Here is a 23,655-nt window from a genome sequence, read left to right as displayed (position 1 = left end):
CCCTTTCACTCATTTTGAAAAGATGTGATTCAACCTCCAATGGAATGACAAAAATAAAACTATAACAACATTATCATAAGAATAAATTTAGTGTTTCAGAGATGATAAAAAAATTTTACTTCAGGGATGTCTATATAGTTAATTTCTAAACACCCCAATATGATAGAACTGATCATGAAAAAAAGCTTATCATTAAAAAAAAGTCATCCAAAGACAAGACATATTCTATTCCAAATAAACTGTCTCTTCCTCACAGTATTTCTAGGGATAAGATATAATTAAAAGAATCCCTTAAGAAATAATAACATGATTTCAGTAGTTCAGATGATTAGGGAAAAAAGCACTAACACAGATCCAAAAATCCTCTTTCTGAAACTTTTAGTTCCAGAGGAGTTTCAGATTTCAAAATTTGGAGATTTTAGAAAGGTTGGTTACTGCGTACATGTAACATGTCTAGTACTTAGGCTGGCTTCCTATAATCAGATATATTAACATTCCTTCAGCAAAACACGAATATTCATGAACATGAAATGGAATAACTAACAATTATAAATAGCCTCATATTAGTTCAGGTTAGGTTTTGTTACCAAGTGAAGTATAAAAGACACTCAATTTTCAATCATTCTGGAGTTTGAAATCATGCGAAAGGGGTAAGGGCTTGTTCTAGATAATCAAATTCAACTATGCATTCAAGTGTATGAGGACTCCATTTAAAAACCAACACAATGTAAGAAGCAAATATTTAGGACAGTTTGGGGAAAAGGAATGGTAAGAATATATGAATAATGTCATCATATTTTCTGTTCCCACTCCCACTGCCCAATCAACTGATTTTAAACTGAATGCCTAGCAAAGGCATACCTGCATCAGATTAAATCTTGCCACCTCATTAATTGGAGCATCAGAAATTATTCCATACTGTTCTGGATTGACAACCGCAGGACAAATGAAGCAGGCCAACAGGAGGTCAGTACACATTGCTCTGACCTCCCCAACTTCCAGTCTATCTACACAGGAGAGAGTTTTGTACATCTGTGACACAATCCATCTCAAACTATGTGGAAAGCAGTATGTGTTCTGTTTGAGATAACCAATAAATTTGTTCACCAAAGCCACTAGTTTGGCCTCGTTTGAATCCACCATCTCTTGAACCTTTTGCCTGAATCTATCTGAGCCTTTCTCTCCAAAGAGTTTTTCCTGTTGAGATGGGGAGAACCTCTCAATTAGCTTGTTTGGGTCTGTTTCCAGGTGATCCTCATCTTCAACAAGCAGCTGCATGATTGGCTCATGTAAAGTTGCTGTGAGGAAAAGTTTGGCAGAAAACAGTCCTTCAGAAAAAAGTTTAAATAAGATGCTGAAGGCACAAGTTCCTCTCCTCAAAAGTCGCCTGGGGTTGTCACTTTCTTTAAGTTCAAATTCAATCAAGTATCTCAACACCTGAAGGAGGTAGCTTTCATCTTCCTGCATAATGCAGTTGCCATAGAGAGAGGTAAAAACTGTGTAAATAACACTTTGTGTGTTCTCCTGATTAAGTTTCTCTCCGGCAACCAAAGAGGAGGCAATAAGACGAGGATTTTCCCTTAATCGACTTAAGAATTCTCCATAAGCAGTCTCCTGAAATCCCAACTGCTTATACCCATCAACAAACTGTGTATCTTCCAAAATCTTGGCATGTTGGCAACATTCAGCAGGGGAAGCTTCAGCACTAAAAAACAAGCAAAGAAGCAAAATAATAAAGTCAACAACAATAATAATATACTATACTAAAACATGGAAATGTGAGTTGATGACAGTCATGGCAATGAGATCACTCAGAATTGCTAAAATCTTTTAGACCACCAGCATCTAAATGTGTAAAGAAAGTCATAACCAAAAAGTAGGACAAATTCTTCATATTAAGTCAGGTTCAATGAAAAGTATTGAGAAATAACCATTATTCTGACTTGTATCATTGAAGATCAGTCCTGCCTCTTTTTGAACTTCATATACATGGACTCATACAGTATGTACTCTTCTATGTCTGACTTCTTTTCTTGACAGTATACCACAGCACCACTATTTCTAGACTTAAAAACTGCTTCTTGGAACAACAGAACAATCAGGTATTAACACAGTGAAAAATGAGGTTTCTAAAACTGAAAAGTAGATATACGATAGCAAAACATGCAAATGTATATATTAAATAATATTAGGAGAAAAGCAGAACACAAGATAATTTACTCTCTACAATAATAAAATTTTATATAATGCCAAGATACAAAATTAACTGGTATGGTATAAACTATTAATGCTTAAGTTATAATTCTCTACAACTGTGCTTAGGTTAATAGGTTAATTAAGCAAAATAAGCAAAGACTCACCATTGAGATGCTGATTTAAAATATCGTAAACCATGCACTTTGTTGGAAATAGATTTATTTGCAGTTAGCAATTATTAACTGCTATAAGCAGAATTATGGTGGTTTATAACAATTAAGACCTCAAAACCTTTTCTTTACCTGGTTATAATAAGCCGATCCAAATTAATTCTCTGCTGCTTAGCGATCCATGCTGTGCGATACAACTTTTCAGCTGTCTTAAGTACATCTGCATTGAGCCTCTGAATGAGCTGTTTCTCAGAGTTTACATATAAGCGTTCCTGCTTGAGGTGATGGGCCAGAGTATGAATATCTAGCTTCACCATCTTCAAATGTGGAGAAGGTACAAAGGCTGATCACTAAGAGTAAAAAGAAAAAATTTTTATGTCACTTAAATTGTTTTCCAAAAACCAAACAGGGTAGGAGAACACATTAAATATTAGGCTACATTTAGTATCATGGTTAGCTCTAGTTTTAAAATAATCTATCTCTATATATATTTTACAACAGAAGCATTACAGGTTCAGTACAGAAAAACTGGTAAATACAGAGAAGCAAAAAAAAAAAAGGAAGAAAAAGAGAAAAGCTCTTAATAAGGCCAGTGCTCAGAGGCAGCCACTGTAAATACCTTGCATGTATCCTTCAAGTCCCGTGTCTACAAAAACAGAAACATAGATCAATGGAACAAGATAGAAAGCCTAGAGATAAACCCACGTACCTATGGTCAACTAATCTATGACAAAGGAGGCAAAGATATACAATGGAGAAAAGACAGTCTCTTCGATAAGTTGTGCTGGGAAAACTGGACAGCTACATGTAAAAGAATGAAATTAGAACACTCCCTAATACCATACACAAAAATAAACTCAAAATGGATTCGAGACCTAAATGTAAGACCGGATACTATAAAACTCTTAGAGGAAAACACAGGAAGAACACTCTTTGACATAAATCACAGCAAGATCTTTTTTGATCCACCTGCTAGAGTAATGGAAATAAAAACAAAAATAAACAAATGGGACCTAATGAAATTTCAAAGCTTTTGCACAGCAAAGGAAACCATAAACAAGACAAAAAGACAACCCTCAGAATGGGAGAAAATATTTGCAAATGAATCAATGGACGAAGGATTAATCTCCAAAATATACAACGAGCTCATGCAGCTCAATATTAAAGAAACAAACAACCCAATCCAAAAATGGGCATAAGACCTAAATAGACATTTCTCCAAAGAAGACATACAGATGGCCAAGAAGCACATGAAAAGCTGCTCAACATCACTAATTATTAGAGAAATGCAAATCAAAACTACAATGAGGTATCATCTCGCACCAGTTAGAATGGGCATCCTCAGAAAATCTACAAACAACAAATGCTGGAGAGGGTGTGGAGAAAAGGGAACCCTCTTGCACTGTTGGTGGGAATGTAAATTGATACAGCCACTATGGAGACCAGTATGGACATTCCTTAAAAAACTAAAAATAGAATTACCATATGATCCAGCAATCCCACTACTGTGCATATACCCAGAGAAAACCATAATTCAAAAAGACACATGCCCACAATGTTCACTGCAGCACTATTTACAACAGCCAGGTCATGGAAGCAACCTAAATGCCCATCGACAGACGAACGGATAAAGAAGTTGTGGCACATATATACAATGGAATATTACTCAGCCATAAAAAGGAACGAAATTGCGTCATTTGTTGAGACATGGATGGATCTAAAGACTGTCATACAGAGTGAAGTAAGTCAGAAAGAGAAAAACAAATATCGTATATTAACGCATGTATGTGGAACCTAGAAAAATGGTACAGATGAACGTTTGCAGGGCAGAAGTTGAGACACAGATGTAGAGAAAAAACATGTGGATGCCAAGGGGGGAAAACCGCGGTGGGGTGGGGATGTGTGCTGAATTGGGCAATTGGGATTGACATGTATACACTGATGTGTATGAAATTGATGACTAATAAGAACCTGCAGTATAAAAAAAAATCAAACAAAAACTAATACTAACCCTTCTTTGGGTTATTTGTATGGAAATATGTTAATATAAATGTTTCAGACATTACATGAAATTTCTAAAAATCTTATATGTTCTGGTAGAATGTTATAAGTCATAATTCTAGTTATTACTTTAAAATGTATATCTCAGAAATAACTAAATTTCCTTGTCAATTGCAAAAAAAAAAAAGTCCCATGTCTATTTATCAACACTGGACTTTCCTTGCCTGCTCTCTTTCACACTGCAATCAATCAACATAGCCTGTTGACTCTTTCTTCAAAACACATCTCACCACCTCCATCATCATCTCTCACCCAAAGGTCTCTAACCACCACTTCCTAACTGAACTCCTGCTTCATTTCTTGTACTACTGGAGTATCTACATAGCATAGAACATCCTTTAAATTTAAGTCAGACCACTTCATTCCCCCACTAGAAGCTGTCCAAAGGCTTATTTTACACAGAATGAAATCTGAAAGTCCCACATGATCTAACCCTGCTATTCCTCCAACGTCATCTCCTGCCATTCTAACTCCTGCTCACACAGCTCCAGACACGCTGGCCTCCTCTTGAACAGATCAAGCATGCCCCTTCCTCAAAGCCTCTGCATTTGCCGAACCCTCTCCCTGGAAGGCTATTCCTCCAGATGGCTTTGCAAGGCTGGTGCCTTTAATTCATTCAGGTCTCTGCTCAAATGTCTATTTAGAAAGGCCTTCTGAGACAAATCATTCTAAAACAGAAAATATCACTTCCTATTCCCTCTTCTGGCCTTTATTTTTTTTAAAAAGCACTTGCCCCAACCCAGCATGGGTTGTTGTTACATGCATGTTCATCATACTTAGAGTATGGCTGCCCCACTGAAAGGCAAGGGCCGCCAAGGCCAAGATTTGTCTGTTTTGTCGACTTACTGCTGTAATTTCAGGGCTGAGGAGAGGGCTTGGTTCACAGCAGGAGTTGAATAAGTATTTGCCAAATGAATGAATGAAATCACACAATTCTTGTTTATCTAGTAGCTAAACAAACTGATAAAAATAGCACACATATTTTAAAGCATTATTATTTAAGCTACACCCTTGAAGTTAGAATGCCTGCCAGACCACAAACATTTTATCTCAGCAACAGAAGTGCTTGTGGGCCAAATAGCAGAATACAACATTGTGTCGAGGCAGCAGTCACTAAGTTAGAAAAATGCTTCTCATTAAGAATTAAACATTAGGGGTGGGGAAGGAAAGGACTGGGAGTTTGGGATTAGCAGATGCAAACTATTACATATAGGATGGATAAACAGGTCCTACTGTATAGCACAGGGAACTATATTCAATATCCTGTGATAAACCATAATGGAAAAGAATATGAAAAGGGATATATATATGTATAACTGAGTCACTTTGCTGTACAGCAGAAATTAAACACAACATTGTAAATCAACTATACTTCAATAAAATTTTTTAAAAAGAATTAAACATGATTATATACTTAAAAACTGCTATGAGAGTAAAGCTTTAAGTGTTCTCACCATAGTAACAAGAAAATGGTAATTACATGAGGTGAAGGATGTGTTAACAAACCTTATTGTGGTAAACATTTTGCAATATATGTGTACCAAATCATTATTATATGACTTAAACTTACACAATGTTATATGTCAATTATAGTTCAATAAAGTTAGAAAAAAAGAAGTTGTCCCAGCCAATCGGATTCATAGTGGATTTATTTGGAATTGATAAAATACAATTTGTAGTGAATTCAGATTCTGAAAGAGGTGACAACCTAGCTCAGAGAACTCTCAATATGTTTACAGATCCAATGAAAATATGTTCATATAGATGAAATAAATTTTTTTGGTGCTAAGACTAAAAGAAAGAGTTAAGCATATGGTAGCAGATGGAAATATATTTAAAGCCACCTTATTTAAAGAAATAGATTCAACAATTTTTAATTAAGTTTGATTATAGAAATTATTTTAATGAACTACTGATGACTAGAAAAGTTTCAGATATTATCATCTAACTTGAATTTAACTGCTTTAAAAACTTTCTTGTACCTTATCAATTCCCTAGCAAACTATACAAAGCTATTATTCCAAGTCTCCTGTCTTAAAACCCTCAGAGTGCTTTCCTCTCAAAAGGTTTAAATATGTCTACTTCACCAAGATGATTCACTATTAACTCACAAAAGCATCCGAATACATTCGAAAAAATTGGTGCCATACATACATATATAATCTCACTAACTCAGCCGAAAGAAAACACATGACTTTGCAGACTTTCATGAGGGAATTCTAACATCCTCTAGGGGGCTCTAAATCCACAGACTAAGAACAGAATCACTGAACAAATGGTTGTAACTATGAGAAATATTATAGTTAATGAAAATAGTAATGAAATGGGCTCTTAAAGATCTGTATGCTTTGGGGACTTCCCTGGTGGTCCAGTGCAGGGCGTGCAGGTTCGATCCCTGGTCAGGGAGCTAAGATCTCATGCCTCACAGCCCAAACCCCAAAACATAAAACAGAAGCAATACTGTAACAAATTCAATAAAGACTTTAAAAATGGTCCACATCAAAAAATCTTTTAAAAAAAGATCTGGGGGCTTCCCTGGTGGCGCAGTGGTTGAGAGTCCGCCTGCCGATGCAGGGGACACGGGTTCGTGCCCCGGTCCAGGAGGATCCCACATGCCGCGGAGCGGCTGGGCCCGTGAGCCATGGCCGCTGAGCCTGTGCGTCCGGAGCCTGTGCTCCGCAACGGGAGAGGCCACAACAGTGAGAGACCCGCGTACCGAAAAAAAAAAAAAAGATCTGTATGCTTCATTAATTAGTTCTGTTACCTTGGGTATATAATGCATATTCTGTGAACCTCAGGGGTTTTTTCATCCATATAATGTGGACACAGTATCTACATTTATTTTGTGCCTGGCATGAGCAACATAGTAGGTACTAGGGATACAAAAAAAGGATAAAATCTAGTATGTGTTCTCAAGGACTTCCTAATCTAATAAAACGAGTTAGACACACAAGCAAATGGCTTCCCCAAAATGTTATGGGTATAAAGCTATGGCTGAATGAAGGCTGTACAACGTAGAGTACAGACAAAAGAGAAGGAATGACTGAGGAGTTAGGTACCTGTGCCTAGTCTTAAAAGACAAGTATGGGGGTGGGGGATAAGTATTTGCCAGACATAAAGAGGATAATTGGTAGGGGTAGACTTCTAGATACAGGCAGCCAATCAAGCAAAGGCACAGAAGTGTGTGACTCAGTACATTCAGAGAACTACACATGGCTTGCTACAGTTTGGGGGCATGTGTTTTGTGTGTTAAGAGTGAGGCAGGGGGTAGGGGAGGAAATGTATAATGAGATAAGGCTACAGAGACCAAACGTACACAGAAGCCAGTGTTAAGAAACTGGGACTGGACTTCCCTTATGGCACAGCAGTTAAGAATCCGCCTGCCAATGCAGGGGACACAGGTTCGATCCCTGGTCCGGGAAGATCCCACACGCCATGGAGCAACTAAGTCCGTGCTCCACAACTACTGAGCCTGCGCTCTAGAGCCCACCCACAAGCCACAACTACTGAAGCCCGCACGCCTAGAGCCCATGCTCTGCAACAAGCTACCGCATTGAGAAACCCGCGCACCACAACGAAGCAGCCCCCGCTCGCTGCAACTAGAGGAAGTCCGCGCAGAGCAATGAAGACCCAATGCAGCCAAAAATTAATTAATTTAAAAAAAACCAAACTGGGACTTTGCACTGTGGGAGATGGGAAAAGAGTTTAAACAGATTAACATGATTAAATTTATATTTGAGAACATAAACTTTGGCAGTAAAGAAAAAGATGAGGTGGTTTGGATGGAACTAGATGAAGAAAGACTAAGAAATTGTTGATAGGCAAGAACCACTGGCATTTTTCACAGAACTAGAACAAAAAAATTCACAATTTGTATGGAAACACAAAAGACCCTGAATAGCCAAAGCAATCTGGAGAAAGAAAAACGGAGCTGGAGGAATCAGGCTCCCTGACTTCAGACTATTCTACAAAGCTACAGTAATCAAGACAGTATGGTACTGGCACAAAAACAGAAATATAGGTCAATGGAACAGGATAGAAAGCCCAGAGATAAACCCACGCACATATGGTCACTTTACCTTTGATAAAGGAAGCAAGAATATACAATGGAGAAAAGACAGCCTTTTCAATAAGTGGTGCTGCGAACACTGGACAGCTACATGTAAAAAAATGAAATTAGAACACTCCCTAATACCACACACAAAAATAAACTCAAAAGGGATTAAAGACCTAAATGGGGCTTCCCTGGTGGCGCAGTGGTTGAGAGTCCGCCTGCCGATGCAGGGGACACGGGTTCATGCCCCGGACCGGGAAGATCCCACATGCCGCGGAGTGGCTGGGCCCGTGAGCCATGGCCACTGAGCCTGCGTGTCCGGAGCCTGTGCTCTGCAACGGGAGAGGCCACAACAGTGAGAGGCCCGCGTACCACACACGCACAAAAAAGACCTAAATGTAAGGCCACTATGAGTCTGTCATACAGAGTGAAGTAAGTCAGAAAGAGAAAAACAAATACCGTATGCTAACACATATATATGGAATCTAAAAAGAAAAAAAGAAGGTCATGAAGAACCTAGGGGCAAGATGGGAATAAAGACGCAGATCTACTAGAGAATGGACTTGAGGACACGGGGAGGGGGAAGGGTAAGCTGGGACAAAGTGAGAGAGTGGCATGGACATATATACACTACCAAATGTAAAACAGATAGCTAGTGGGAAGCAGCCGCATAGCACAGGGAGATCAGCTCGGTGCTTTGTGACCGCCTGGAGGGGTGGGATAGGGAGGGTGGGAGGGAGGGAGACGCAAGAGGAAAGAAATATGGGGATATATGTATATGTATAACTGATTCACTTTGTTATAAAGCAGAAACTAACATACCATTGTAAAGCAATTATACTCCAATAAAGGTGTTAAAAACAAACAAACAAAAAAAGAAATGTTGCAGTGGCAATGGAAAGAACAGGACAAATCTGAGAGATACTGGAGATAGAAAATAGACTTGCTGACACCTACACTAGGGCAAGGCGAGGTAGAAGTTTCCAACTCTGGTGACAAGGGTTGGGGGTGGTGTTATTCACCACAATTTCGTATCATAAGAGAAAACACTTTAGAAACTGAAAATTGTGCCTGGTATGGTTCTAAGAACTTTACACACTTAATCTTCATAACATCCCTCTGAAACAGGTACTTTGCCACAAAAGAAACTGAGGCTCAGAGATATTACGTAACTTACATAAGCCCACAGTGGTGAGAGGTGATAGAGCCAGTACACTATTATTATAGTCCTGATCTCTACAAGAATGACTCAGAAATCGTGTGGTTACACAGGTGAATTATTTTTGAGAGATGCACATTCAAGTACATAGAAGTAAATTGTTAGGATGTCTGGAATTCACTTGTACATGGCTCCAAAAAGCTAAAAGATTTTTTAAATGCAGCAAAATGTAAACCACTGTTGAATCTGGTTGGTGGGTATATGGTGATCATGGTGCCACCCTTCAACAGTTTCTGTAGGTTAGAATTTTTTCATTATAAAATGATAGAGGAAAATCCTTTAGAAATTCTCAAGCCATATCCTTCTTGCTACCTTAATACAATTTAATTCAACAAATACGTTATTGACTTGTTGGAACCTAGCCAGGTCCCCTAATCTCAAGGAGTTCACAGTCTAATTACAACCAAAATGCTGTTCAAGATAGGATGCATAAAATGTTTCCAATGACATAGCAAAATATGAATCAATTTATGCAATTCAGAAATGAAAACCTTCAAATATAGCTTCACTTAAAAAAATTAACACATGAAAGCAACGCTCCACCTGATCTACATAAGAACTCACCTTCTAAACCCTTCAGTGGTCCCAAATGTCTTCAAAGACATTTTCATAAAGATGTTTTACATAAGGGGACTTCCCTAGTGGTCCAGTGGGTAAGACTCTGCACTCTCATTGCAGGGGGCCTGGGTTTGATCCCTGGTGGGGGAACTAGATCCCGCATGCATGCCACAACTAAGAAGTCCAAATGCCGCAATGAAGATCCCATGAGCTACAACTGAGGCCCGGCACAGCCAAAATAAATAAATATTTTTTAAAAAAGATATTTTAAATAAACCCAGAACACTAGATAACTTGCTAAATTTTCTTTCTTTAATCAAGTTCATCAGACTATATGACCTACTACCCACCCCTGTTGCCATCATATACTATAGTCTCTCTCCTTCCTTCAACACCCCCAAACTCCAATGATCATTTGACCCTACCAAGACTTTCAAGCCATTAATCTTACCACCTTTTTTGCTAACCTTCACTCTCCTCCTGTCTCTGCTTCCCTCCTTACCCAGATAGCATAAACCCCATGGTCAATCATTATGATCACTGGCTGAATGTACTCTCAATTTGCCCCCTCACTCGTCTAAACCTCAATCCCAGTTAAATCCAATGCGGGACTTCCCTGGCGATCCAGTGGTTAAGACTTTGCCTTCCAATGCAGGGCGTGTGGGTTCGATCCCAGGTCAGGGAACCTAAATCCCACAGGCGTCAGGGCCAAAGAACCAAAACATAAAACAGAAGCAATATTGTAACAAATTCAATAAAGACTTAAAAAAAAATGGTCCATATCCAAAAATCTTAAAGAAAAAAGAAAATGTTCTGCCTACTCCTAATTTATACCTGTGTATGAGAAAACCAACACACACAACCATGCTAAATATCACTTTAAACTCATGATCACAAACCCTATACGAGCCCTTACTGATGCATGATACGCACACTATTACTTCCCCCGTCCATCCATCACTCCCCCACTCTCCCAGGCAACTAATTCATACCACCATCTCTCCTCAAATCTCCAGCCTCTTCCCCTCTCCTTATTCTCAGCTCCTTGCTTCCTACTTCACTGAGGAAATTGAAGCATCAGAAGAGATTTCCCTCAGGCTCCCTGCTTCAGTCTTTGCTCTCAGCCTACTCTCAACACAGCAGCCAGAGTGAGCCTGTGAAATCCTAAGTCAAATCACATCACTCCTGTGCTCAAAATCCTCCAAAATCTTCTTTTCTTGGCTTTCCATGGTCTGCCTCCATCCCCCCTACCTCTCTGACCTCACCTCCTATTACCAGAAGACCATACAACTTACCATCCAAACTAGGACACTACTGGGAGTGAAAGTGGACACTATTAATAATTTCATTGAGACAAGAGACATAAACAAGGACATACGACCACTCTCTTACCAGATCCCTCATTCACTCTGCTCCAGCCATATTCTCCAACATGCCAGGTATACTTGCACCCTAGTACCCTTGTACTTGCTCACCACCCAGGTCTCTCACTTCCTTTGGGTCTTATCAAGAGTCATCTTCTTCAGTGAGGTCTTTCTTGGTCACCCTACCTAAAATTCCAACCCCTGCCCTGCCACACACACATACTACCTCTCCCTGCTTTAGTTTTTCTTGTTAGCACTAGTCGTATTATACATTTCACTTATTTATCTTATGTACTGTCGATCTCCCCAAGAAAATGTAAACTCCCTAAGAAGAGGGATATTTGCCTAATTTCTTCCCTGCTCTATTCACACTGACTAGAATAGAACCCATCACATCATGAGCATTCAGTAGTACACATTTGCTGAATAAATATATGAATGAAAAAGAGGTATTTCAATAACCCATTCACGTTAGAAACGTCATAAGCAGCGGTAGAAATAACACAGGAGGAACAGAGGTGTAGTCTTTGATGGACAGGAAAAGAAGAGGTAAACACTATGAAATTATCAATAGATGCTAAATAAAATAAGCACACCATACTGAAAACATTAAATATACTATGTGGAAGTTTCATGAAAGACTTAAAGGAAAAACAAAAGTGCTCAAAATTTAGATTTATTCCTTACTTCTTAGCGAATAATTTCCAAACTCCTTAACCTAATGTTTAAGGGCCAACCTTGCCTTAACCCTCACCTCCAGTCCTATCTCACACTATTTCCCTATATGAACCCTCCTGTCCCAGCAAATCTGCCTTTTCATTTTTAATTGACCTTCATGTTTACATTTACATCACCTTATTTGCTCCTTCTAATTTCCAAGGTCTGGCTCAATAAAACCTTCCTTCCCAACCATATAGTCTGCCCCTGTGATAAATCCCAACTCTGAACTCTTAAAGCAGTGCTTATCCATACCATTAAATTGGAACTGTTATTTTCATCTTTTTTTTTTTTTTTTTGGCCAAGGTGTTCGTCTTGCAGGATCTTAGTTCCCCAACCAGAGACTGAACCCAGGCCCTCAGCAGTGAAAGCACCGAATCCCAACCACTGGACCGCCAGGGAATTCCCTATTTTCATCTTTAGTGTCTATATCTTGTCCTTCCAGCAAGAATGAAGGGTCCCCCCAAACGATGAGAACATCTCTTAGACCTATGCATCCCCAACCCCCAATACCACGGCCAAACACAAGAAGTTCTCACATATCTTTGCTAACTGCATTGTCACAAGGTGCTCTGAGAAAAAGAACATAAGTAAAATCAAAGGATTTTTAAATTAACATTAGGCACATTTCACAATAATAGAATTTTTTTTTCCCTGAAATTTGCCAGCATTTTCCAAGTTAGATAATTTCTTTTTGGAGTGGTCAAAAATTGGACTTTGAAATTCTATAAAATTCTATAAAAGCTCACTTGCACTTGCCACATTTTCTACAAAAATAAAAGCAATTATACCCATACATGTCAAGTCAGATTTTAAGCTTTTCAACTCATGAAGACTTATCACTGAGAGCCCAGCAGGGAGATTTTAGTTGAAGTAGTGAAGCGCATGGAGTTTTTGTATCCTTCCAACACCAGTATAGAGGCTGGAAAACTACAGCCTGTGGGCCAAACTTGACCAGTTGCCTACGTGTATAAATAAAGTTTTACTGGAACACAGTCATGCCCCTTTGTTTATGTATTATCTGTGGCTGTTCTCATGCTGCATGGCTAGATAGTCGCCATAGTCCTCCAGAGTCCATATGGCCCACAAAGCCTAACATATTTACTAGCTGGCCTTTTACAGAAAAAGCCTGTCAAGTGCTGATAAGCAAGTATACCTACGATAATACAGAGCATGGAGAGGAGGCACAACCTGATAAGGTGAAATGCGTGAATTAGAAAGTACATTAAAAGTTCCAAGGAGGATACACATATTATAAATGTTAGCAACTATGCCTGAACAAACCCCTGTGACTCAAAAGAAGGACTCTAAAGTAGGGGGAAATTATTTCAAATGTTTTATGGAATGAGAATCATGTTTCGTATTTTCTTTGATGAAAATTTCTAATTAAAAGCATCCCAAGGGACTTCCCTGGGCAGTGGTTAAGAATCCGCCTGCCAATGCTGGGGACATGGGTTTGATCCCTGGTCCGGGAAGATCCCACATGCTGTGGAGCAACTAACCCCATGCGCCACAACTACTGAGCCTGCGCTCTACAGCCTGCAAGCCACAACTACTGAAGCCCTCGTGCCCAGAGCCCAAGCTCCACAACAAAAGAAGCCACCGCAATGAGAAGCCCGTGCACTACAACGAAGAGTAGACCCTGCTCGCTGCATCTAGAGAAAGCCCACACGCAGCAATGAAGACCCAAGGCAGCCAAAAATTAATTAATTAATTAATTTTTAAAAAAAGATCTCACGTGCCGCAACTAAGACCCGACGCAGCCAAAGATAAAATAAAAATAAATAATTTTTTTTTTTTAAAAGAAGTAAGGTAGGGAATTCCCTGGCAGTCCAGTGGTTAGGACTCGGTGCTTTCACTGCAGAGGGCCGAGCTCCAATCCCTGATCGGGGAACTAAGATCCCACAAGCCGTGCGGCGCAGGCACCACCCACCCAAAAAAAGAGGTGGGGTAATTTTTATCATTTCACTAGGACACAATGAGACATACTCCACGTCCATCACATGACAGAAGTGACCGAAACGAACTTTCCCATGAAAATAAGTGGTAAATATCAGTCATAACTAAAGAGGTGAGACAGACAACTTGCTAACATGATGAAACCTACACTTGTAAAAGGCTTATTAGAAGTGAAATTAAAGGCCAACTATCTTCAATCGAAGAGCGTTTTTAGTAACATCATATGCCACACACAGGTATGGCTTTGAAATGTGAGAATAAAGCATGCTTTGCAAATAAATTAATGTGTGTAAGATGATCCAGTTAAAAATTACACAGATGATGACAACTAAATGTAACGTGGTATCCTGAATGAGGTCCTGGAACAGAAAAAGGACATCAGGTAAAAACTAAGGAAATCTGAGGGCTTCCCTGGTGGCGCAGTAGTTAAGAATCCACCTGCCAATGCAGGGGACACGGGTTCAAGCCCTGGGCCGGGAAAATCCCACATGCCGCAGAGCAACTAGGCCTGTGAGCCAAAACTACTGAGCCTGCACGCCACAACTACTGAAGCCCACGCTCCTAAAGCCCATGCTCCACAACAAGAGAAGCCACCGCAATGAGAAGCCCACGCACCGCAATGAAGAGCAGCCCCCACTCGCCGTAACTAGAAGAAAGCCCGCACACAGCACCAAAGACCCAACGCAGACAAAAATAAATTTAAAAATAAAATAAAAACATTAAAAAAAAACCTAAGGAAACCTGAATAAAGCATGAACTTTAGTTAATAATAATTATCAATACTGGCTCACTAATTGTAGCAAATGCACCATTAATATGAGATGTTAATAATAACAGGAACTTGATTCTGGGTATATGGTAACTCCCTGTTCTATCATCTCAGTTCTTCTGTAATTTAAACTGTTCTAAAAAGTAAAGTCTATTTAAATTTTTTTAATTACATAAACAGGGGCTTCCCTGGTGGCACAGTGGTTGAGAATCTGCCTGCTAATGCAGGGGACATGGGTTCGAGCCCTGCTCTGGGGGATACCACATGCCACCGAGTAACCAGCCCCGTGAGCCACAACTACTGAGGCTGCGCGTCTGGAGCCTGTGCTCCACAACAAGAGAGGCCACGATAGTGAGAGGCCCGCCCGCCGCGATGAAGAGTGGCCCCCTCTCGTCGCAACTGGAGAAAGCCCTCGCACAGAAACGAAGACCCAACACAGCCAAAAATAAATAAATAAATAAATGATTTTTTTAAAAAATTACATAAACAGGGACTTCCCTGGTGGCGCAGTGGTTAAGAATCTGCCTGCCAATGCGGGGGACACAGGTTTGATCCCTAGTCCAGGAAGATCCCACATGCCGCAGAGCAACTAAGCTCGTGCACCACAACTCTAGAGCCCACGAGCCACAAATACTGAGCCCATGTGCCACAACTACTGAAGCCTGCACGTCTAGAGCCTGTGCTCCACAACAAGAGAAGCCACTGCAATGAAAAGCTCATGCACCGCAACAAAGAGTAGCCCCCGCTCGCACAGCAATGAAGACCCAACACAGCCAAAAAATAAATAAATAAATTACATAAATAACATAATTCTAAAACCAAGCATCCAATTTAGCAACTTTTTTCAGTATGAAAAAGATATACAAATTTGAGAAATGCATGTGAACACTGTAATTTAGCAGTCTCCAACAACCACCATCTAGAAGGATTAGCAGGTATCCCATGATGTCCCAGAACCCATTTACATCTGGTAACACATTGCGATGTTTAAACTATCACACTAAGAATATTTTATCTTTCAGTTCACTGTGATCAGAAACGAAATACAGAAACTTCCTAACACAAAATTTCCACAGCTATGTTACATTTTGCACTAAATCCTTGTCAACTGAAGCAAGGCAAATATATTTCCTAGCCAGAATTGTTTAAGAAAAGCCAGTTTTTATATTAATTTCCATTTAATATCAAACTTTTAAAAAAGCCATTATAAGCAGTAATGGTTGAGCCTGAAGACGAGAGTTTTGACTGGTGGTAGTAAAGCATATAGGTGCTTAGGAAATAAAAACAATAATAACTACCATGCATTTCAGGCTCGTCATGTACTAGGTACCAACCAGGTGCTTTACATGGACGTTCTCATTTAACCTGTGTAACACTCGTGAAAGATAAGTATTCTTAGCCACTTTTTACAGATGAGGAAACTGAGGAAATTAAATTATTTTCCCAAGGTCAAGTTAATAACTAGCAAAGCTGCGACTAGAATCCAGGTGTATCTGGTTCACCCAGCTTTTACCCACCAAGCCATTTGCCTCCCAAGAGTGAGTGCTTTAATTTACAGTCAAGGTTACTTCTTCTAATCACCCCACTCTTTCAACAACTATTAATATGTCAGTCAGTAGCTGAACAACTCCCCCTTTCTTGGAAAGTTTCAAACTGCCTGGCAAAGTCAGGTTTAGTTGGACTTCAGGACTAAATAACCTAAATTCTACTAAAGAAATGGTATATGAAAGTTTAGAAAAAGTTACTAGGGACTAATCTAGATTATTACCCTGATAATTAAAGACACACACACATAGCAGGTGCTATCTAAAGTATCTTTTTTTAAAAATTTTTTTTTAGTATTTATTTATTTATTTAGGCTGCACTGGGTCTTTGTTGTGGCACGCGTGCGGAATCTAGTTCCCCGACCAGGAGGGAAGTTCCTATCTAAAGTATCTTTTAAGACTTAAATGTGGGATTTCCCTGGTGGTGCAGTGGTTAAGAATCTGCCTGACAATGCAGGGGACACGGGTTCCAGCCCTGGTCCAGGAAGATCCCACATGCCACATAGCAACTAAGCCCGTGCGCCACAACTACTGAGCCTGTGCTCTAGAGCCTGTGAGCCACAGCTACTGAAGCCTGTGCTCTAGAGCCTGTGAGCCACAGCTACTGAAGCCTGTGCACCTAGAGCCCGTGCTCCACAACAACACAGAAGCCACTGCAACGAGAAGCCTGTGCACCACGACGAAGAGGAGCCCCTGCTCGCCACAACTAGAGAAAGCCCACACACAGCAACGAAGACCCAACGCAACGCAGCCAAAAAAAAATACATATATATATATAAATAAATAAACATTTAAAAAATATGTAAATGTACTAACAGTTCTGGGTATAGCACTCTAAAGTAAAATACAATGAGCTCAAAACTAGCTATATAATCTCTAGTGATTAATATAATCTTTCTGGAATTCAGTTTTTCAATGGAAAAACAAGGAATTATGGGTACCATTCCTTTCCCATAATTTACACTCTACGAATCTCCAAATAGATCCAAGTTCCCTAAATGGTTCCAGAACTTCTTGGTCACCTCACTCTCTTTCTCTATGAGCTAACAGGGATTTTCTGTGAGCAGGTAACCTCAGATAGTAACCAATATTGTCAAAGTGATCTATACTCTTAGCGTATCATCTGCCTTCTTCCAATGTGGGAGCGCATAAGATCAAAATGGCCCTTTATTGGAAAAGGTTCGGAAAATTCAAGATTATCATCTTCCTCCCAATCCTTCAAACTATTTAGAGTCTCATCATCTCAATAGTTTCCTTCCTGGTCTCTCCTTCCTACTGTTGAAGCAATCTTCCTAAAGCACAAACCTTGTCATGCTACTCTCCACTGCTTACAGGATAATGTCTACAATATGCTACAGGGTATCAAGCTCTCAACCATAAATCCCTCTTTTTATAACTCCTATCTCATCTCCCACCATCTCTCCACTTCCCCAAAATCGGATTTTGCTGCCATACTATATCTTAAAGTCTCCAACATTTGCAGATGCTATTATCTAGGCTTAAGGGGCTCAAATCTTCCTTATCTTCAAGTGAACTCAGATTTCTCCTTTAAGGCCCAGCCCCCAAATCTCTTCCCTCTGTGAAGCTCTAGGAGAACTGCTCCTGACAACAAACAGGGTGCATCCTTCCTCCCTTATGACACTGAGTGGGAAAGTTACCCCATTTTAAAGTCTCTTTCAGTTTTTCTGTTTACATCATGCAGAAAATCTAAGCAAGGTGCCAATTTGTCTTCAACACTTCCCTAACACTTGCTAAACTCTTCTTTTAATTAAAGACAGAGGTCTCAAACTCAGCACCTTCTGCAAACAGTAGCAAGCTAGGTTTTATAACATTGCTTTGTTTTTATTATATTCAAGTTGCTTTCTATTTAGAGCAAGAGATGGTAGCCTTTCATTATGGTAATAACATAAAGCTTTAAAAAAATTTTTAAAGGTGTCCAAATTTTAAAAAAAAGACATTTTAAATAAACAATAGTATAAGTAGTTTGCAGATTTGGGAAAAATCATGATGTTACTCAAGGATTAAGCATGGTTAACATTGTTATATACTGATGCCTACACCTTGACAGAACTGTCAGTTACTTTTTTTGTTCATTAAACAGGTACATTTCATCATAGTATTTATGTACTATTTATACTAACGTGACAGGGCAAAAAAGGACCTAACTGCCATTTTTTAATGACCTACTACAATGTTAGCTGTATTTTATCAATCAAATAATTTGAAGATTTATTTTAATTACCCACCACTTTTAAGGGACCTAACCAATTCATACCAGAGATGGGTGTCCTTTGCAAATTTTTTTTTATAAATATAATCATGTTGAATTACAATGGTTTGTCTAAATGTGTTTCCCCTTACAAGACTTACCTCCTCCAATGCAAGAATAGTTTCTTATTCATTTTATGTTTTGCTAAATTACATACTCTAAAAATCATTAGGTATTAAAAATAATGAACTCATCTTTTTCCAAAAAATGGACAGACAAGCACAGTAAGCTTTATTTAACATACATCCTTCACTCATGCATTCAAAAAATGTTTATTAAACACCTACGAAGTGCTAGACACTGATGAACGGGACAGTTTAAGGTCTGCTCTTGAGGACCCACATTCTCATAGGGATACATGACATTCTAATGACACTTTTCAGTCGTTGTCACAGACTGGATTTCTGCATACCCTCTATTTAGAATCCTTTGCCTACTCCTTTTAGTGGTCAGTTGAGTCCCAGGGAGGCAGCAGGGCCCAGCTCAAACTGAGGAGCCTTTACCAATCTCTTGACTCAGATACTTTCTCATAGACTATTTGCAACAAAATGTTGTTTTCTCAACAAAACTCCAAGTTCCCTAAAGTAGGGACATAGTCATCTTGGTATCCCCATTACTTGGCAGAGGAACTGGCATTTAGCAGGTGCTGAATCAATGTCTGAATTTATTAAAAAATTAATAAATAAGTGACTGAATGATGAAGAGCAATACCCCAGTTAGGAATCAGTCAAGCTGCTGCTAACGCAGCTCCCAAATGACTGAAGAACAGTAACTAAATTTAAGTTGAAAACATCTACTAACTTCCCAATGAGCATGTTTGAAATAATTATTAATGTACCAAAAAGATATTTCCTCACAATCAAGAAACGTGTATCATGAGAGGGGGAAAAAAATGGAAACAAGTGATACTTTAATATCTTTAGTTGGTATTTTTGAAACAAAAGTAAAACATTGTAGAAAAAAGAATGGACTTAGTATCAACTATTCCTGGCACAAGTACAGGGAACTGAAAGGCACACTACTTTGAAGATATAAGTATATAATATAAAGCTAGATAGTATCCAAAATTCAAATTAACACTATAAGACTTCTTGTTAGTACAGAAAACTCCAGACCCTACCAAAAGTGAATAAAACACAGATGTCAATTTTACCCCCAATACATTAATTAATTTTCCAGAACTAAAAAAGACAAACCACAAAAATAATGAAATTCATGCATAATAAATGGCTTGTGGATTAAGCTCAGATTTTATTAGACCACACAACTGACAGAATATCAAAACACTTGGACAGCTAATATGCATTACTTAGTAAATACTAATGTACCCTCACTATTCCATTATAAAACCTTGGCTTTTTAAAATATTACTTGAAATCATTACTAATGGGACTCTTAAACAAGATTAAGTTTGAAAGACATTAAGTAAGTTACGGTACACCCCTACCATGGAATACTACATAATTATTAAGAAGGAGGTAGAGGTACATGGAAAGGTATCTACCACGTACCACTAAGTGAAGAAAGCAAACTGCAGAACGATATGCATGGTAAGATCCCAGAGGCAGTACAGGTGTTAAAACACAAAACCCCTCCCCCCCCCAAAAAAAACACAAACCCCACAGTAAGACTACTTGAGCTCAAATCTCGGTTTTGCTGCTCACTAGCTAAGCAACCTTTGGCTAATTACTTCTCCTTGCCTCGGTTTCTTCATCTGCAAATGGATGTAAAATTGAAGCTTACTTCGTAGGGTATGTTCATAAGTTTGTGAGGGTTTAACAGGTTAACATATGTAAAACACTTAGCAAGAACAAGTGTTAACTATAATTTGGGGGGGAAAAAAGAAAAAATCCAAATCATATAGCATATGCATATACATGCAGGGGAAAAAAGCTTTCATTTTTGCATTGCTTTTAGTTGTTGTTGTTTTTTTTAACAAAGAACATTTATTACTGTAGTAATTTAAATTTTTTAAAAAAGGAAAACATAATAAAAATGTGGCACTAAGAGCTCCCCTGCTGAAAGATCTGCTAGTACAATTACTTAAACACTCAAGACCAGACAAATTCTGTGAATAATAAAAAATGTGAAATTTTCAAGTCCAACAAAAAGGACACAATACTTAATCTCTCGGTATAATTCAACAATAACATGCTACACACCAACAAGGAGAACTGCAATGGTATTAAAATTATATCCCTTTTTTTTCCCCAAAGGCAATAAGTAACACAAAAATATCCACCTAATCTGGAATGCATATCAGGAACTTTCACAATTATTTAAACCTTCATTAATTTTATTAGTCTGAAGTTATATACCACCAAATCTAATTCCCTCTTATTCAACAATCTCTAATGACATCTCACTAACACATATATAAATCTGGAGATCAAGATAAACCAAATAGTTAAAAAAAAAAAACCTAAAACCCTTAGAACTCTTGAGAGGAAGATTTCACCACCCACATGCTTTGAGGAAGCTTTGGTCCCCAGCATAAACTTAGCTTCTTCCATAAATACAGTGGGTGTACAAAACTACCAAGCATAAGAGCAGAAAGAGGACTTTGAGCTTCAGCTGCATTTTTGCTGAGCTGTAATACTGGTAAAGCCTGTTTCAAGATCCAAGGGTACACCCTCAAATTTAAGGAAAGCATGTAAACAGCAGACTGACATGTCTATGTCATCACATTTACCAGAATGGTACTTCATAAAATTACAACTATTTATTATTAAACTGCAAATAGCATTATTATCACTGTGTTCTACCTACAAGGAACCTTCCAGAACAAAAAAAAAAGGAAGAAAATCTTGTTAGTTAAATACCTTTTCAAAAATAAATAGAAGTCTGGGCTTCCCTGGTGGCGCAGTGGTTGGGAGTCCGCCTGCTGATGCAGGGGACTCAGGTTCGTGACCCGGTCTGGGAAGATCCCACATGCCGCGGAGCGGCTGGGCCTGTGAGCCATGGCCGCTGAGCCTGCGCGTCCGGAGCCTGTGCTCCGCAACGGGAGAGGCCACAGCAGTGAGAGGCCCACGTACCGCAAAAAAAATAAAAATAAATAAAAAGTAAATAAATAGAAGTCAATAAATGTTAGCAATTACTGTCATTACTGTTATTATGATGTTTTGGAATGATGGAATAGAAACTTACTCAGAGGGAGACTTACTTAATAAGTTACGTTCCATCAGAATCCAAGTTGGCCCACCACACCCCTGAATAATTAGATATTAAAAGGCACTTTATTTTAGAGAAATCGAAGTTAGATTCCTTGGTTCTAAAGGAGGTAAAGATGAAATAAAGTCTGCGAAAAGAATTAATCTATTCTTTCCTAAGCTTTTCTGACATAGAAATCCATATTTGTAAACATTTTGCATTTCTGCCTTAAGTGCTATGACGTTTAGACCTAATGTATTTTTGTCAGGTAGTCAGGATTTATAAACAGTGAAAGTAAAATCAAGAAATGGGTCAGAGTTCTGCATTCGAAAATGAAAGGAGACAGTTCAGAGTGGGTTGAAAATAGATGACTTTAGCCTAAGTCCTAAAAACTTTTAAAATAGATGTATTTGGATAAAATTTAGATTGCTTGGGAAGATAATTTGGTTCTGATCCTGAAAAAAAGGAAATAGGCTAATATCCCAACTAAATTTCTGTCTTTTAAATTTTCCAATATTAATCCTTTCAAAAATTCACAGAAAATAAACTAAAAACATAAATTAGGTAAGGGAAAAAAAAAGAAGAACTGAACATGTTTGATGACACGCTTCCCACTAGTCTCCAGCGTGGGTGTACAGGCATTACATGGGTGCAAGCCCAAGCAAGCATCTTTTCAGACAGACATCTTAGATTAATGAACAGACATCTTGCCTGTTTTTACAGTTAAAGTATGCTTAAAGCCTTATATTTTTTTCTTTTCTTTTTATTGAAGTATAGTTGATTTACAATATTGTGTTAGTTTCAGGTGTACAGCAAAGTGATTTAGATATATAAATCTTTTTTTCAGATTATTTTCCCTTATAGGTTATTATAAGATATTGACTATAATTCCCTGTGCTATACAGTAAATCCTTGTTGCTTATCTATTTTATGTATAGTAGTTTGTATCTGTTAATCCCATACTCCTAATTTATCCCCCCACCCCCTTCCCCCTTTGGTCAGCATAGGTTTGTTTTCTATATTTGTAAGTCTGCTTCTGTTTTGAAAATAGAGTCATTTGCATTATTTTTAGATTCCACATATAAGTGATATATTTGTCTTTCTCTGACTTACTTCACTAAGTACAATATTCTCTATGTCCACTCATGTTGCTGCAAATGGCAATATTTCATTTGTTTTATGTAGAGCCTTATCTTTTTAAAATGGCTGACAAAAAAGGTGAATATGAAGATAATTTTGGCTTAATATACATAATTTAATTACAGCGTTAGTATTAAGTTATATTTTCCTTTCAGGTATAAATACTTATCAATTATCTGGTTCATCTTCAAACTTAAAAAAAAATACAGATTTCAGAAGTCTGTATTTTTTTTAAAAACATTTGCTCAACTGTTCATTTATATATATTAAATATGAGAACTTGAAGTATCAACAGATGTTCACCACTTCTTCTGATCTTTGCATTGCAGAGTTCAAAACTGGGTTTCAGCTTAGAAGCAATGAAGAACTTCCCTTCTGAAAATGTTTTTACAAAATCGTAATACAGGGCTTCCCTGGTGGCGCAGTGGTTGAGAGTCCGCCTGCCGATGCAGGGGACACGGGTTCATGCCCCGGTCTGGGAAGAT

At 38.5% G+C, this 23,655-nt stretch overlaps 1 protein-coding gene across 9 annotated transcripts in view; it reads right to left on the bottom strand.

Moving 5' to 3' along the window:
- The window catches only part of GAPVD1 (GTPase activating protein and VPS9 domains 1), a 73,009-nt gene that overhangs the window by 45,055 nt on the left and 4,299 nt on the right, over positions 1–23,655 (bottom strand). For 8 of the 9 annotated variants that reach the window (XM_033427203.2, XM_033427206.2, XM_033427205.2 and 5 more), the window contains exons 2-3: positions 2,499–2,716; positions 862–1,705 (exon numbers count right to left, since the gene is read on the bottom strand). In XM_033427203.2, coding sequence (XP_033283094.1) covers positions 862–1,705; positions 2,499–2,683 — 1,029 coding nt within the window. In that variant the 5' untranslated portion in view covers positions 2,684–2,716. Of the gene's footprint in view, positions 1–861; positions 1,706–2,498; positions 2,717–21,702; positions 23,231–23,655 lie in introns of those variants that run through there. The other variant, XM_033427204.2, reaches the window with a different exon arrangement.

The sequence above is a fragment of the Orcinus orca genome, chromosome 6 (genome assembly GCF_937001465.1).
Source record: "Orcinus orca chromosome 6, mOrcOrc1.1, whole genome shotgun sequence".
Taxonomy (NCBI): domain Eukaryota; kingdom Metazoa; phylum Chordata; class Mammalia; order Artiodactyla; family Delphinidae; genus Orcinus; species Orcinus orca.
Note: the sequence above shows the minus strand (reverse complement) of the source record. Positions and strands in the feature narration are given on the sequence as shown.